Source organism: Phoca vitulina, unplaced genomic scaffold (genome assembly GCF_004348235.1).
Source record: "Phoca vitulina isolate PV1807 unplaced genomic scaffold, GSC_HSeal_1.0 scaffold90, whole genome shotgun sequence".
Lineage (NCBI taxonomy): Eukaryota > Metazoa > Chordata > Mammalia > Carnivora > Phocidae > Phoca > Phoca vitulina.
The window spans coordinates 90,775-107,634 of record NW_022589793.1 but is presented as its reverse complement, the minus strand read 5'-3'; the positions used below and the strand labels follow the sequence as shown (position 1 = coordinate 107,634).

Genomic DNA, 16,860 nt, shown 5'->3' with positions numbered 1-16,860 from the left:
TACAGAATAAAATCCAAAGTCCTTAGCATGACATTTACAGCCTGCAGGACAGAGCTTTAATCTACCTCAGCCTCATCTCTCACCACTACCATCCTCCCCCAACTATCTTATTCTAACCCATCCTCCCCCAATTATCCCCAACAATCTATATTCTTTAGCCACATCAAATTTCTTTTTTCTGATTTCTTTTGCAATGCTATGTCTTAACATGAGCTTTGAATCTAGTAATGACTACTCTGTTATTTACTCAAAAATGTTTAAAATACAGTAGAGGTCAAATAAAACACAGAGGCAGGTCAGATACAGGCACCTATTAGAAGGAGAGGGGAACAGTGGAAAGGAAGGAAGTCAGGGGTCTTTAAGACAGGATAATAAGAAGCACAGTCCTAGAGGAGATAGGAAGGAATCACTGGCTACTCCTCACCACTTTTTCACGTCTCCTCAGTGTAACTATTATTTCTGAACACACACAAAAAAGCATCACTGAACAATACTTACCTTACTATGTCCAATGAACTCTATCGAGCAAGTTCTTTTCTATTCCATCACTTACCTGCTTCCCCCTATAAAAACAGAAGGTTAACTAGAACTTACTCATGGACACAACCCATCGTTTGAAAAACTGCCATCATGGATATTTCTCTTTTAGATGGCCAGCATCTTAACCTCCTGCCTATTCCCCACTGTGGGTAGTATTAAGGGTGTCCTTTCCATTAGTCAAAGGCAAGATCTTCCTTCACATCTGTACACTCGTGGGTACAAAGACCCACTGACAGTTTAAAAATTATTCACAGTTATTTATAAGAGTCCAATGTTAAGTGATACGCAGGGATAGCCTATGCTATCTCACCTAACCAGATGGTTTCTGGGGCATGAATACGGGCTATGGTTCCTGCTCTCTATTCTCCCGAGGTACTTATCCATTTCTTCTTTAAAAAAAAAAACAACCTGCTTTTCTGTTTAAGGTAGTTAGAATTGACCTTAGTTGTTTGCAAGAATAAACTTGACTGATAAACCCACCTATAAGCATATCCATAATGTCTTTTAGAATGAGCAAATCATCAAACCAGAGTCGCAGCCATACCTTCCACCATCTTGGATAGATCCCCCGTTACTTGTTTCTTTTGCAGTCCAATGATATCAGCTAGGAAATTAGATGATGGTGGTGGCAAGCGGAATTTCTGAAAATACATACCAAGTTTTTATAAAAATGCTTGAAAGCAGTTAAAATATTGTCAAAGACTTTCACTTTTATTGTCAGCTCAGTGCTATGAAAGGTCTGGACCTTAATTGTTTGTATTGCAAAATGAGGACTGTTTCCTTAATGTGTAAAAGTGACTAGGTAATAATAATAATAATAAAAGTGACTAAGTAAGTGAAGCCACCTTTATCCCAGCTCAGATATTTTATTTGGTTCTGATTACACACTGGAAACAAAGACAAACATTACAGAAATGTATAACTCAGAAAAGGAAAGTCCCTTATATTTTCCAAGCACTTCTGTATCTATTATACTTTAGTGGACAGCCTGCCAAGTAGTTAGGACAGATGACACAGCAAAGCTGAAAGGTTGAAAGCTCCAGCCTTAGGCTCACTTTTGCTGAAATTCCAGCTCCAACACTTACTAGCTATAACTTGGACAAGTTACTTACAGTTTCCTCACATACAGAAGATATTTATATCTCTCACAGAACTACTGTGAAAATTAAAGATGATGCATGCAGAATGATTGATATAGGTCCTAGCATATATGTAGCCTTTGATAAATGAAAGCAAAAAAGAAAACGGAGACCCAAGGAGATTAGGACTCACCAACTCAAATCCCTCAGCAGTAAATGGATGAAACAGTCCAATAAAGACTGGAGGTGGCTATGGGAAGGAAAATAGCACATGCCTCTTCTAAAGATGAAAGCCGCTATTCAGCTCCAGATACTGTTCTAAGGATGTCTAATCTTGTGATGTTGTCAAGAGGCCAAAAAACACAGACTTACGTAAAGTGTGTAATTTCTGAAAACATCATAACCCAAATAAAACAGGATATATCAGCCTGGGGACTATGTATAGATTGTAATCTGGTAATAAATATTTTGCCTAAATTATCAAAGAAAATCAGAGGCAAACCTAATCTCAACAAGAGATCTCTGAATCTTAATCTTTCTTGCTTTCTACAACCTCTACTGCTTGTTCAATCAGGTTGCCAAAGAGCATAGTTTGAGACATGCACTAGTCTTTGGATGAGAGGACTCAACTCAGGTCCTGCTACAAAGTTTTCTTAACTTACGTGTCTGAATGACTTTCGGAGAAATCCAAATTCCAAATAGAACCTGTAAAAGTGTAGCTGGCTCATTCCCTGCAGTACAAAAACCACCACGTTGTTCAGGTGGTTTTGGTGAAAAAGTTGGCACCAGCTGTTGAAAAATCAAACCAACACAGCTAAAAGTGATACCATCAAGTCAGTTATAGACATACAAAAGGGAAGAGTGCAAAAAAAGCAGTGAGCAAAAGTTAATGGAGTTCACCATTACTCAATGACTGCCTGGCAAAGAACAGCTATTACCGTACAGAATTCAAATAGAGATCTCTTGAGATAATAGTTTATTGCATTCAAATCAAGTAGGATACCAAGGGAAACACAATGCATTCAAATCCAAAATCCTATTACGATTTGTTTTAAATTGGAAATAAACTCATTTTACAAAGGCATATCCTCAAGATCCCAAGCTGCTGAGTCCTTCCTAAGCTAGTAATCACATGACTGGCTTTAAGAAAGCCAGTTTTAGATAAATTGACAGACTACTGGCAATATTTGTTAATACAGAAGATGGCTTTTGAGTTATCTAGCAAATCTCCCTTAGATAGATACGTCTGAGAAATTAAAAAGTTTTGAAAAATTATTTATTGGTACATACACAAAAGCAATTTTCATTAGACATTTAACAATGGCATTGAAGAGATGAGAACAGTATAATTCTTTTTGTCCCTTAATGTAAAAGGAACAGAAAAGATTAACTGGGATTCTTAACACATGATCATGTTATTTTCAATTGGGTCTCCACTAGGGGTTACAAACCAAAATACCTTTAAGCGGTGTTGGGAAAGGTCAGTGAAAAGACATGACTGCCAGCTAACATGTCACCTGGACCCTGGCACCTGAAGGCTCCTCACCCCCTCCTCCTCTGCCCTTTGAATGTGGGTTCTGCTTGTCTTTCCTGATCCTAGAGGCTGCTCCAAGGACATAGCCTTGAGACAGTGATGTGGTGTTGAAAACACCTGCATGGTTCATATGACTGAACCCAGTTAAGCCCTCTATATAAACTTTTTTAAGATTTGGCAGGCATGTGTAGGGATCCATTTGTCTTCCTCCTGCCCAAGACAAGCCTTGTATGTAAGTTCCCTTCGCTTATTATTAAAATTGCCACTTACCAGCCTGGAACAGCCTGCCTCTTTCTTCAGTCTCTCCCTGCCCTCCAAGTAAGTGGGGCAGGTTTCAGTTTACACCCAGGAAGCTCCCAAGAGGGTTGCAAACCAAAAAGTAGCCAGACAGATAATGTAAATAAGGGAAGCAGGCCTTATTTACCAGTAGGTGGTACACTAAAGTGTACATGCCCCATCTATAAGGGGAAGGCCACTGTTCAGCTTTGACAAATTGTTGCCATTTGGGAATACAGGGATAAAACTGCCACATCTTAGAAATTTTTGAAGAAATAAAGTATCTGGATTTTTTTTTTTTTTTTAAAGTATCTGGATTTTAATAAAGGAATTCCCAAATTAAATGTTGGCAACTCCTATAAAGAAAAAATGTAGGTGGTGCCTGGGTGGCTCAGTTGGTTAGGCGTCTGACTCTTGATTTTGGCTCAGGTCATGATCTCGGGGTCATAAGATTGAGCCCTGCATTGGGCTCCACACTGGGCTTGGAGTCTGTTTGGGATTCTCTCTCTCTCCCTCCCCCTCTGCCCCTCCCCCACCATTAAAAGAAAAAAAGAAAAAGAAAAAATTTAGGACATTCTGTACAGCAAACAAATAATATTAATTAAGGAATACATGGCCCTCTAGACACTAATTTGAAACCTCGGGTTTATACCCACCATTTAAGTACATCTCATACCTGGGTTTAGGAACACTGGATTTGCCCAGAACTGCATACTTCAGCAATTCACATAACTGATCGTGGGTCACTTCACAGTTTTCAGCAAATAAAATGGTAGATAAGCGGGCTTTCTGCAAAGATAAATCAGGGCATTAAAAATTAAAACTACCGGGACGCCAGGGTGGCTCAGTCGGTTAAGCGTCCGACTCTTGATTTTGACTCAGGTTATGATCTTAGGGTCTTGGGATTGAGTCCCCGCATCGGGATCCCCACTCAGCAAGGAGTCTGCTCCTCCCCTCTTCCTCTATCCCTCCCCTGCATGCTCTCTCTCTAAAATAAATAAATAAATCTTAAAAAAAAATTAGGACTAGGGGTGCCTGGTGGCTCAGTTGGTTAAGCATCCGCCTTCGGTTCAGGTCATGATCTCTGGGTCTTGGGATCAAGCCCCACGTCAGGCTTCCTGCTCAGCAGAGAGTCTGCTTCTCTCTCTCACTCTGCCCCTCCCATCGCTCCTTCTCTCTCTCTCAAATAGGTAAAAATCTTTAAAAAAATTAGGACTATTGAGAACAGGAACAAAGCAAAGCAAATTATATGCAAATATAAGGAGGGATCTAATTAATTGGAAATGAAGATCTAAAACAACAACCTGTGATATGACATTATTAATACAATATTTAATAAACATTGATACAGAACCTTACTACAGATACTTGGTTACTTGCTAGGGATAGTAAAATGAATAAAACATGATTCATGCTCTCAAGTTCATTCTACTAAGGGAAAAAAAAAATGCAGAAATAGCTAATTCCAATACAATGTGGGTAAGTGCTATTATAAAGGTGTAGGAGCAAAGAGGCTAACTGCCTTGGGGGTTAGAGAGTTTGGGGGATAACTTCACTGATACTGAAAATACTGGAACTGTCTTGAAAATAATTTGTCAGTCAGATGGGCGGGAACGTTGTGTCTAAACATGTAATTTTGTTTGGCTAGAACCAAAATGGCATGTTGCAGAGCAGTGGAGATCTGAGAACAGAGAAAAGAGGGAGTCAGGTCATAGGTCAATGTAGTCTAAGCTAAGGAGTCTGACATTATTCTGGGGAAACAGGGAGTTCACTAAAGCTTCTCCCTCCTAAAAAAGCCCTAATTCTTCATCTCTATACTATGCTCCCCCTAAAGGATTAGAAAGTATGTTCTGTTTGGTAACCAACTCTGCAACCCTCCCTCCCCAAAAATCAGTAAATACCTTTCTGTATCAGTTAAATGTATCAAATACCAATTTTAGTAGTCCATTCTCTAAATTTATCTGAACACTTACAACATATATGAAAAAATTCCCTATTGATGACACTTTTTTTATATTATAAATAGTATCATGAGCATCCTTTTTTTTTTTTTAATTTTTTTTATTGTTATGAGCATCCTTTCAAACATCCCTGTGTACCTGGATAAATTCTCCGGATAAGTTCCTGGTCAAAATAAGCACCTAGAGTTGACCCTTGAACAACACAGGTTTAAACTGTGCAGATCCACTTATATGTGGTTCATTTCTGGTAAATATAGTTTAGTACCATAAATGTATTCTCTTCTTTATGCTTTTCTTAGTAACATCTTCTCTGGCTTACTTTATTGTAAGAATACAGTGTATAATCCATGTAATTTACAAAGCATGTGTTAACCAACTGTTTATGTTATCAGTAAGGTTTCTGGTCAACTGGCTACCAATGTTATTGGTAAGGTTTCTGGCTTTAAGTAGTTAAGTTTTGGGGGAGTCAAAAGTTATACAAGGATTTTGGACTGCACAGGGCAGGGAGGGTAAATGGTGGTTTGGCACCCCAATCCCCCATGTTGTTCAAGGGTCAACTATTTAATTCTGACAAGTACTATTAACTCCTGAAAGAATATACCAGTTTATATTTACCAATCAAAATTATAAGATTGATAAGGTGAGACTGAGTGAGGTAGGTAGGGTCTATGTGGCAGTGAGTAAACATGGTTGCCAAGTGGAGGTCAAAGCCTAAGTGGGGGGGCGGGGAGGGCATGCTATAGGGGAGAGAGCTAAGACTAAGGGTAGGAACATACCCTTAGGGAGGGCACACATGCAGAAGGATGGCTCACTGTGAGGTGTCAAAGCCTGAGCGGTATGAAGGCATCCATGTAGTGGGAAGTGGAGAGCAGTGAGGGCTGGTGTCAGATGTCAGAAAGTATTTAAGGCAAGGAGGGCATCAATATTGAGGGACAAAAGTGGCCTGTCACAAGATTCAGAGCCTGAACAGGGTAAGGGTGTTCATGTATGAAGGATAAGGATAGTAGCCTATCACAGCAGTGACAGGGACATTCACATAGGAGGGTGGCCTGGTACATGGTGCAGGGTGACAGAGCCCAAGCAAGGTGAAGAGGGTGTGGGAGTGTGGGGCGGTGGCAGCATGGGGAACTGGTCAAATATACTGAAAATAATGACAAATCAGGTTTCTCACTGAATAGAGAAGGAAATTATAAACATGGAGAGAGAAAGCAAGAATGAACCTTGTGGAAATAGATTGCAAGTAGAGATTTTAGTATGTATGGATAGAAAAATATTTAAAGGTAAACATGTATATGTGTGTATACGGGTATATGGATGTATAAATACATATTTCCTAGCTCTCTTTTGGGAGTATTGACATCCTGATAGCACTGAGCACATCTAACACCCAGAACCTTGAGTTTCTAAATGTCATTTAGAACCAAGCATCCCAGAAAAAAATTACTGATTCCAGGGCTGGGGCAGGAAAAGCACAGATGAGCCTGAAACATCTTTTTGTGCCAAAAAAATAAGGAAATGCTCAAAGAATTATGAGGTCCAAAGAACACAGAAGCTAGCTTAACGCTCAAATATGGGATATTTTGAGCATCAAAATATAGTAATGGATTATAACCCATTGAATGAAATAGGCAATGAGTTCATACTAATAAAAAAATGAATTACAAGTTTAACAAGGAAGCATCTCTCCACAAAATTAGAGAAAAACAAGAATGGAACAAATCAAAATCATGTACAACCTAATAAAATACAAGAGAAAAGAGTTCACTTCTGTGATATTCCTGCCAAACATGTATAACCCAAAACTAATCGATGAGGAAACACACAAATCTAACATGAGAGACATTCTACAAAATAACTGGTTCAGGATTCTTCAAGAGTAGTAAGGCCACAGATGTCAAGGAAAAGTCTAAAGAATTGTATAGATTGAAGGAGACATGACAACTAAATGTAACACATGGTTCTAGACTGGATCTTATTGCTAAAAAGGATATTACTGGAACAACTGAGGAACTTGAATGGGGTCTGAAGATAAGATGGTAGCAATATATCCATGTTATTTTTAATTTTGATGGTTGCACTGTGGTTATGTAGGACTGTTTACAGGAAATACTAAAATATGGGTGGATGGTCATGGAGCATTGTTAGCAATCACTTTCAAATGCTGACTGGGGTCGTTTTTGGTACTGTTCTTGCAACTTTTCTGTAAGTTTGAGATTGTTTCAAAATAAAAGAGTGATGAGATTGTCTACTTCCTTATACTTTTCACCATATTAACCTTTAAAAAGTTGTTTTGCCAATTTGATAGGCAAAAAAAAGAATCCCTTTTAAATAAAAAATGTTTTCATAGCACTATTTCCCATTTTACATCCTACAGGTATCCCCTGCTTTCTGAAAGCTTGTGTTCTGCCACTTCCCTTTTACAACAGACCTATTAGCACTGTACCTGTTTACACTTTTTACCTTCAGCATTTGTTTCACAACACGCCAGTTATAAAGGCAGCACACCCCAAGCAGAGTGGCACAGCGGAGCTCCTTCCCCAAGAACTACACTTAGCATGAAGCCCTCATAGCTTTGAATTGTCTGTGAGCATCTGCGCTTTATCTTGATTTTGTGCATCAGTTAGCAAGATCTGTCTTGAGATATCAGCAAACCTAACATAGGTTATTTTGGGAGTCTGGAAACGTTCCAGTTCCCAGCCCCCCCGCATAAATTAATAAATGCTTCTTTGCTTTACAGCATTTCAACTTAGAAAGATTTCACAGGACCGCTCTACTTTCGGATAGTGGGGGAAACCTGGTTATCATTTCTACCTATTGTTTGTCTTCGGTCTCTTTCCACTAGAACGAAGTAGTCACCTCTGTTTATTCACTGATGTTCCCCCAGTGCCTAGGGCAGTGCCCAGCACATGGCAGACAACAGAAATCTGATGACTGAAGGGATGGACCACGTCTATTTAGTTCTCAATACACAGCAGGGATGCTCATCAGCCTTATTATTCCCCTACTGGCGTGCCATGTAAACTGCACGACGGCAAGGAATTTTGGGTTCGTGCACTGGGATATTCCCGGAACCTAGACAATTCCTGGCACACGGAAGACTCAATAAACTATGTGTTGAGTGAACATTCTTTTTGGGTCCCAGGCACCACACCAGTTTTTAAAAACCATTATCAGCTTTCCCTTTTTACAGACTGGAAAGCAGGATTCCGAAAGGCCAGTGGGTGGATGAGGCTGACCCGCAGCGTCCAGGGCAGGCAGGGCCCCGAAGGCGGCTGGGGCGAGGGCTTGGCAGCTCCTAACCTCCTCGGGCTCCTAACCGCCCACTCGGGCTCCCCGTTACTCACCTTGGCCTCAGGCTGCCTCTCCTCCAGAGTCCAACGGGCTCTCATCGCCTCAGCCGCCCCGACCAGCGTGTTCGGGGCCCGCCTCCTCTTTCTGCCCTTCTTGAGGTGCCTCCCAGTCCTCTCCCTCTCGGGATCCATGAGGCTGTGAAGAAACACCGGCGAGAGCTGAGGAAACGCCGCCTCCTGACGGGGGAGCAGGTGAGGCCTCCACGGCCTACAGGCTCCCTCAGATCCTCTCCTCAATTCAGTGTACGGAGCCCTCCCAACCCTCCCGGAAAAGCGAGGGCGCCAACTATCCTCCCTGTTCCGCAGCGGAGAAAACCGCACCGAGACCAACGGTTTTACCTTCCGCGCCGGAGGCCGAATTCGAAACGGTTGCCCAACGGCGCAAAGGCGCCTCCGCCCGTTGAAAAAGAGAGAGAAAGTTGCTGCCAACCGACTTCCCCGCCAAAAAACACTCCCCGCGCCCCCAAGCCCCGAAAACACCGAAGACGAGCCGGCAGACAGCCCAACCCGCAGCCGCCGCCGCCTCAGTCGCAAGCAGAGCCGCGGCCGCAACCGCCTCCTCAGACGCGCCAGGGCTTTGAACGGACCGGAAGTGGGGGTTTAACAACTTCCGGCAGTTGGGCTGGGAGGAGTAAGGAGTGCCGGGAATGGCGACCAAGAAGCTTGCGCGGTAAGGGAGGGGTTTCTGGCCTCGGGGTGGCTCCTGGTCGGGTGCTGGCGTCTGCAGCAGGTCTGGGCAGTGGGCATCCGCGGTGTCAGCCTTCATTCTCTGCAGTCCCGGCGTCTCCGACCCGCACCGTCTGGCCCGGACTGAAAGGTCTCTGCTTGCATCTCGGTCTCGAGCCTCAGGCCGCCCTCTGCGCGAGGTTGGAAGAACCGGGGTTCGGACTGTGTGGCCTTGAGCCACTGTCAGCCCATTGTAGGCCTCGGGAAACGAATGGACGTGACAGCGCCTGGTAGGCCGTTCCGAGGTCTCAGGCAGCCCCCACGTCACCCGTCAAGCTGTTCACCCCACCACTTCCTAGTGATCCGTTTAATTCGTAATTTGATTTATTGTGGCCTTCTCCCTGATTCCTGGTCACGCTGTGCACATTTCTGATTTCTAGAAGCACTGTTGTAATGTATTGTAATGTATTAGTAAATAGCATGGGCTTCAGAGTTGGACAATCCTGGGTTCACATACCAAATCTGTGTTCCTTGGCAAATTACTGAATCCGTTTTCTCATCCATAAAATAGAGATAGCAAAAGTGACTACCTCGTACAGTTGTTGAGGATTAAGTGAGATCACCAGAGTTCAGTGCCTGCTGTGTAGTAAGAATTCAAATAAATATTCGCAATTATTCCCAACTCCCTGCGCTTCCCATCACATGTCTTAAACAAAAAACGACAACAGGAAGTGTCTGCTTAGTTAAACTCGACCTGTTCCTCGAAGTAGTTGTCTTACTTAACACTTCAGTAAGCTCATACCTTTCTGTGAACTCAAGTATTGCCTTTGCGGATCCTTTGTCATATATTACCTTCCACTAGTTTACCATGGATGTCTAGTTTTTTTACCCAGCTGTATTTTGAGCTCCTGGAAGACTGGATCTGCCCTATCTCCTCAGAACCGTCCTGTGCACATAGCAAGGGCTTGAAAAATGCAAAGGCAAAAATAAGCTTTTCAATGCATCTTTACCTCTGCAATCACTCAAGTTCCTCAGTATTTACTGTAAAATAAGGGAAGCAGAAAGAATTAGTCTAAGTTTGCAAATATGACCTTTGAGGCTCATGCAGGTGAAATGACTTAAAAGAGAGGGTGGCAGTCAGTATAAGAACCAGGGTCTTTTGCTCTCAAAGTCTAGTTCAATTTCCTGTCACATTAATAATGAGGGTTATACCATTAGTTTGTTAGCATATTCGAACAGGAGTGTGAGTTTGTTGAACATACTGGGTTGTTTTACTTTTTTAGGCAGCTTGGATTAATTAGAAGAAAGTCAGTTGTACCAGCAAGTGGAAAAATAGGAAGAAGCAAATCCAGTAAGTAGCGTGCTTCATTTCTTTACATTTTGTATCCCTTGCACTTTTAACACTGATAAAGCATAAGGACACCCTTTGTTTTGCAGAGCAGTTGTTTGACTACTTAATTGTCATTGATTTTGAGTCAACATGTTGGAATGATGGGAAACGCCACCAGAGCCAAGAAATAAGTAAGTCTGGACTGCCAGTGGTCAAAGCTAGCCCTAGAGGAGTCAGTTTAATAGATAGAAACTAGTCAACAGTTAAAAGAAAACAAGATGCCCTATGAATTGGTAGTTTACTATAAAACCTGACTTGACAAGAAAAGAACAAACATCTAACATCTAAAAGTATCATCATATAAAATAATTATTTTAGAATTCCATACAAAATCTCAGTTGCATAGGAACTGAAAAAATACCTTTGCAAAAAGGAGTACATTTTAACCTACATATGGTCTTCATATTTAATTGTGGAAATATATTCAAGAGTTTAAATAGATACACTCATAACTTTAATATTCCGACTTATTCTTTGGCACAATTTTATTATAACTGTTATATCACACTGCTTTGGTCATTTTAATATGCTTTTACTGAAATAATGATTGTCTAATAATGATATATGATGGTTAAATATGTTTAATTTAGAGTGATTACAGCATTAATTTAACAATTATGTATTCAAGCGTCAATTGATGATTCTCTCATGTAGTTGAATTTCCAGCAGTATTGCTGAACACATCAACTGGAGAGATTGAATCTGAGTTCCATGCTTACGTTCAGCCTCAAGAACATCCAATTCTTTCTGAATTTTGCATGGAACTGACAGGCATAAAACAGGTATGCCCTTCTCTTTTCCCTACCTCTCTTCTCACCCTGCCTCCCCCCCAAAAAGAAAGAAGAAAGTATGATGCAAATATTAAAATTCAGAAATCATTTTTTTTTTAAACGAAAATAAAAAGTATATACCATTCGGAATTAGATTTATGTACTGTTAGAAATAATGTTCCCTCCAGAACTCTGTTGGAATTTTTAAAAATTAGAATAGTGTTGTAAAAATGAATATCAAACTTACAGAAATTAAGTGACATCAAATTTCTGTCAGTCAGGATTTAATTACTATATTTCTGTGTGATTTTAGGTAGAGCAACCTAATTTTTCTTATCTCGCAGAGTTCTAATCATTATATCATCTCTCTTTCATGTGTTTTAGCATCTTTTTCACTAAATAAACTCTGGCAGTCAGACCTCTTTTTTTTTTTTTTTTTAAGATTTTATTTATTTGCGTGCGAGAGAGAACGAGTGGGGAGAGGGGCAGAGGGAGAAGCAGACTTCCCGTGGAGCAAGGAGTCTGATGTGAGACTTGATCCCATGATCCTGAGATTATGACCTGTGCCCAAGGCAGACACTTAACCAACTGAGCCACCCAGGCGCCCAGAACCTCTTCTTTTTTACATTCCCCTATAGCGCTTAATTATGTGCTAATGATGTGTTCAATAATTACGGAATTCGATTGTTGAATTTAGATTTTGTGACTTTACTCAGGCTCAAGTTGATGAAGGAGTCCCTCTGAGGATTTGCTTATCTCAGTTCTGTAAATGGATTCAGAAGATTCAACAACAGAAGAAAATTATTTTTGCTGCTGGGATTTCAGATCTGCCTAATTCCGAAGTAAAATTATGTGCATTTGTTACTTGGTCAGGTAAAAAATAAGTTATATCTATCAATCATAAATAAGTAGGATAACCACTATGTAATTCTTTATCTATAGTAAGAATTGTACTTGTTAACCTCTTAGACCTCAAAAAGAAATCTCAGTGCCAAACAGATGTTAATCAAGGAAAGTAAATTTATTCATATTTTTCAAATTTTACCATTCTGGGATACTTTAAAATTTTTTAAGACTTTAAGAATCTTTCTAGATTGTACCTCCCTGTTCTTCTGGCTCCAGGCAAAGATGATTTAGTGAAAACTTTTATGCTACTTTCTATAACCTTGAATAAAAAGAGTCTTCATTCAACTCACATTCTTTGCTTTATACTTTCACACTAGGAAAAAAAGGGGCCCTTAAAAGTCATTGATAGCAATGCTGTGCCATCAATAGTCATATTTTTGGTTTTAGGTTTCTATAAGATGTCTGGTTTCTCAATTACATCAGTATTTTCTAGAATGTTGAAAGCAGATAACCTTCTCCTTGTAGGCCTTGTAACTTGACACCTTACTCTTCTTTCTGAAATACTCAGTGTGTTTAATTGGGAATTTAAGAAATCATTTTGAAACTTAGTTACCAACCCAGTTTCTTAATAGTAAATTATGTAAAGTGAATAATTGTTAGATATTAATAGCAATTAAATCCTATTTTGTTTTATATAGTATATTGTTATAGTATATACAGTATAGTTTATATTCTCTAGTACGTATTACACTTTGGTATATAGTATGTAATGATAGTATACTATATACTATTATATATAAAATATGTATAATATATATATAAATAATGCATATTTATATAAATTTATATACTATATATTATGTCTTTCTAAATCTTATTTTATATAATATTTTAGCCTTTTATTTATAAATGATAGCATGAGTAAAAACTGCTGGCATCATTGAATTTGTTCTATTTTAACATACTTAATGCAGACTGGGACTTGGGGGTTTGCCTGGAGTATGAGTGTAAAAGAAAACAGCTGTTAAAACCCGCATTCTTAAATTCTTGGATTGATCTCAGAGTAACTTACAAGGTAAGGGTCAAAGATGGAGGCATGGTCACTTTCCTTCTATTGAAAAATGATTAAACTTCATCCCATACATGGGTATAGGTTACTATAAATAAAATATTTTTTTTAAACTTTCACATAAATACATTTCTTAAAGTATGTACAAATGACAACAAAATAAGGACATTCCAAATCTAATAGAAATAAAAATTATGAAAAGTAAGTGGTTAATACATAGCCTTTCTAATAGTAACCTTTTTTTGGATATGTTTCTTTTATTTGGTTAGATTTTCTATAGAAGAAGACCAAAAGGACTAAGTGGTGCCCTGCAGGAAGTGGGAATAGAATTCTTAGGACGAGAACATTCTGGTTAGTATAAATTGAAAATAATTTTATTATGTAAGTCATCTTATTTCTAGAAAGTCTTTCATATGAATCTCATGTTTTTGGTGATGTCATTAATAAGGAATATCCTTTCAGGCTAAAAAAAGTTCCTAATCTATACAATTCAAAGATTTCGGACTTTCAAATTATACTACCATAAAGTAGTGTAAGATAAAGACTGCCATCTAGTGGCTCTCTAGTTGCTAAAAAGAATGAAAATTAGCTAAATCAAATGGAGATTAAACAAATGCCCAGACAACGCAGTGAATTAGTGAAAAAAACTGAACAAGACCATTAGATTACTCACAAAGTATGGTCCCTACAGAATGTTGCTTACATTTTTGTGAACTGTACAAATTTTTATCTCCTCTGTAAATGTGGGAGATCTTGTCTTTTGTTGGTAAGGTTGTCACAGCATTTGCTAGTCCAATTTATCATGATTAAAATGAGTAGATGATCATAAAACTAGTAGTGTGTTCCAATATTAATTGTGATTTCTTATTTTTGCTGTATTTCTTTACAATGGTATTACTAAACTCAGTGTTTGATATCTATTTCCTCAGGGTTGGATGATTCTCGGAATACTGCCCTACTTGCTTGGAAAATGATCAGGGATGGTTGCTTAATGAAAATTACAAGGTCCTTGAACAAGGTTAGTGGGGTCTTGCCTCTTTATTCTGTCATCTCAAACTCCAGAAGTAATACATTCATTGAAATACAGATATCATGTGTGGAAATCATTGATAAATCAGTGAATGATGACATTTTTCTTTTTTGTCAAATAATATAACGTGTACTAAAGAGATTACGAATGCATAGTTTCTAAAGCTATTGGATTTGTCTGTGGAATCATAGGTCCCCACTAAGAAGAATTCCAGCGTTTTCGCCAGAAATTTGAATACGAATCAAGTTGAAGAAAGATCCTCCTGCAACAGTAGCATTCAGGGTCTGAGTATATATGATAGGGAGCCTAAAAATATAGTAAATTCTCATGGAAACGTTCACATGAGGTCAGGTGGTGTAAATTCTCCTATAAAGGTACAACAGGATCAGTTCCAGCTGAAGAGCAATATAAAAGCAGGTCTTCATAATGGCAAAAGCTATTTATCTCTTTTTAATACAAAGTCCTCTACTTCTCTGGAGCAGTTGCCATCTGCCAGCTTGAACACACCTATGCAGAACCACATAAGAAACGAACACCTTGCATTTAATACCAAATCTAAGTCTTCAGCAATTGGTTCAGAATTGGTACTTGTATCAACTACCATTTCATCTGTTAATCATGTTTCTGATATGGAAATGAGTTCTGCTCTTGATTGTTTACCTATGTTGGCTGATTGGGAGGATGTAGCTTTACTGCCAGCATCTCAGCCTGAGCAAAGTATAGATTGTATACCTTCCATTAGTGACTCAAACTTAGATACTTCATTTAATTCTATAGAAAGATTAATGGTTTTGAAAGAAGGCACAGAAGAAACTCCTCAAAAATCTGGGACCTCTAAGTCTGTTGTATATAAGAGTCCACATACTACTATTTATCGTGTGAAAGAAGCCAAAGATCCAGATTCAGATGTTTCTGACTTTAAATTACCTGAATGCAAATCAAGTGGCTTCAACAGTGTTAATGCCACTATGTCTCATCCTTCAGTTTTGGGGAAATACCCCCTCATTTTAGGTGGTACTAAAAGGAATCTGTCCAGTCCTCTATCTGTCCCACCAGCAAAAAAACAGACCCTCACTGTTCATGAAGAAAAGCCTACATCATCTGATGGCTCCCCAGTGAGAAGTTGTTCCCAGAAGGTCCTCCCCTCTATCTTAGCTTCTACAGTTAACCAACAACAGCCTTGGAAGAGTGGGAAAATGACCCCTCCTTTATGCAAGTGTGGCCGAAGATCTAAGAGACTTGTTGTTTCTAATAATGGACCAAACCATGGAAAAGTCTTCTATTGTTGCCCAATTGGGAAATACCAAGAAAACAGAAAATGTTGTGGTTATTTCAAATGGGAACAAACACTTAAAAAGGAGAGAGCCAACAGCAGAGTTCTGTCTCATTCCCCAGGGGGACTCACTTTTAGTTCCCCAGAAATAAGCCATATTTGTAACAGAAATGTAAATTTTTCTACTAAAAATTTATTGAGACTCAGACCTTCAATGAGGAATTGATAAACTTTCTCTACATCTAAACTATTTTAATACGACTTTTTGTGTGATAAAGAGAAAAAAGTGTATAGGGTTATGGGGACTTAGCATATCTGAGTTCTGTAGACTGTATTGGGGCTATTAAACACACACACACACACACTGAAAATAGAGAAAAAGTCAATTTCACAGTCTTCTAATTTCATTCATCGGTTATCTAACATTTGTCTTCTATTCATGTATGAATCCTGATTGTTCCTTGAATTTCCAAACATCATGAGTATTCTGATAATAGTTGTACACTGTTTTATTTTTGTCGTATCTTAACACTTGCCAAATTTATCATACTTTTTTGAAGAGCCACAAATTAAATATTTTGTATACTGCATTTGATTAGATACAAGCAACCGTAGTATGATGTTCTTCTTTTAGTTAGACCTTGAAATGAGTTTAAACTATTTCTAAATTACTTGAATAAAAATGTGACTAATAAAAATCCCTAGCCTGTTTTCAGGTAGATATTTAGACTTTAAGAATTATGATATCTTCTAACTGAGATTTTTATTTTTCTAAAAACTTTTATAATAAGTTGTTTAGTTTTATTTCAAAACTTGAAGATTTGTTCTGATTTGTATATCAACATATCAGAAGAATTATTCAACTAGAATTTGAAAACCAACAGGTCAGAAATTTGGTTCAGATACTATATGTTTAAAAATTTCTCAGCACTTGATGGCATTCTTTTTATATTACCAAAATCATAATAACATTGACACTAATGCAGAGGAATTTACTAAATATTTTATTTCAGAATTCAGCCTCTGATGTTATACCCACAAAATATTTTATTTTGCTTTTTTAAAAGATTTTATTT

General features: G+C 38.7%; 2 protein-coding genes across 6 annotated transcripts in view; one reads left to right on the top strand and one right to left on the bottom strand.

Annotated features, from left to right (window-relative positions):
- The window catches only part of REXO5 (RNA exonuclease 5), a 44,182-nt gene extending 34,875 nt beyond the window's left edge, over positions 1–9,307 (bottom strand). For 2 of the 3 annotated variants that reach the window (XM_032396297.1, XM_032396299.1), the window contains exons 1-5: positions 9,080–9,306; positions 8,735–8,876; positions 4,106–4,218; positions 2,282–2,408; positions 1,085–1,181 (exon numbers count right to left, since the gene is read on the bottom strand). In XM_032396297.1, coding sequence (XP_032252188.1) covers positions 1,085–1,181; positions 2,282–2,408; positions 4,106–4,218; positions 8,735–8,872 — 475 coding nt within the window. In that variant the 5' untranslated portion in view covers positions 8,873–8,876; positions 9,080–9,306. Of the gene's footprint in view, positions 1–1,084; positions 1,182–2,281; positions 2,409–4,105; positions 4,219–8,734; positions 8,877–9,079 lie in introns of all 3 variants that reach the window. The other variant, XM_032396298.1, reaches the window with a different exon arrangement.
- Positions 9,308–9,340: 33 nt separating this feature from the next.
- ERI2 (ERI1 exoribonuclease family member 2) lies at positions 9,341–16,848 on the top strand. 3 transcript variants are annotated; one of them, XM_032396300.1, is made up of 9 exons: positions 9,341–9,410; positions 10,690–10,757; positions 10,844–10,927; positions 11,451–11,578; positions 12,283–12,439; positions 13,387–13,487; positions 13,751–13,832; positions 14,411–14,499; positions 14,703–16,848. In XM_032396300.1, the coding sequence occupies exons 1-9, from the start codon at positions 9,388–9,390 to the stop codon at positions 16,008–16,010; spliced, it is 2,040 nt and encodes a 679-aa protein (XP_032252191.1). In that variant the 5' UTR covers positions 9,341–9,387; the 3' UTR covers positions 16,011–16,848. The 3 variants fall into 3 exon arrangements, with proteins under 3 accessions (XP_032252191.1, XP_032252192.1, XP_032252193.1); XM_032396301.1 differs by having other exon boundaries at positions 9,365–9,410; positions 10,849–10,927; XM_032396302.1 differs by lacking the exon at positions 9,341–9,410 and adding an exon at positions 9,417–9,557.
- Positions 16,849–16,860: the final 12 nt, after the last annotated feature.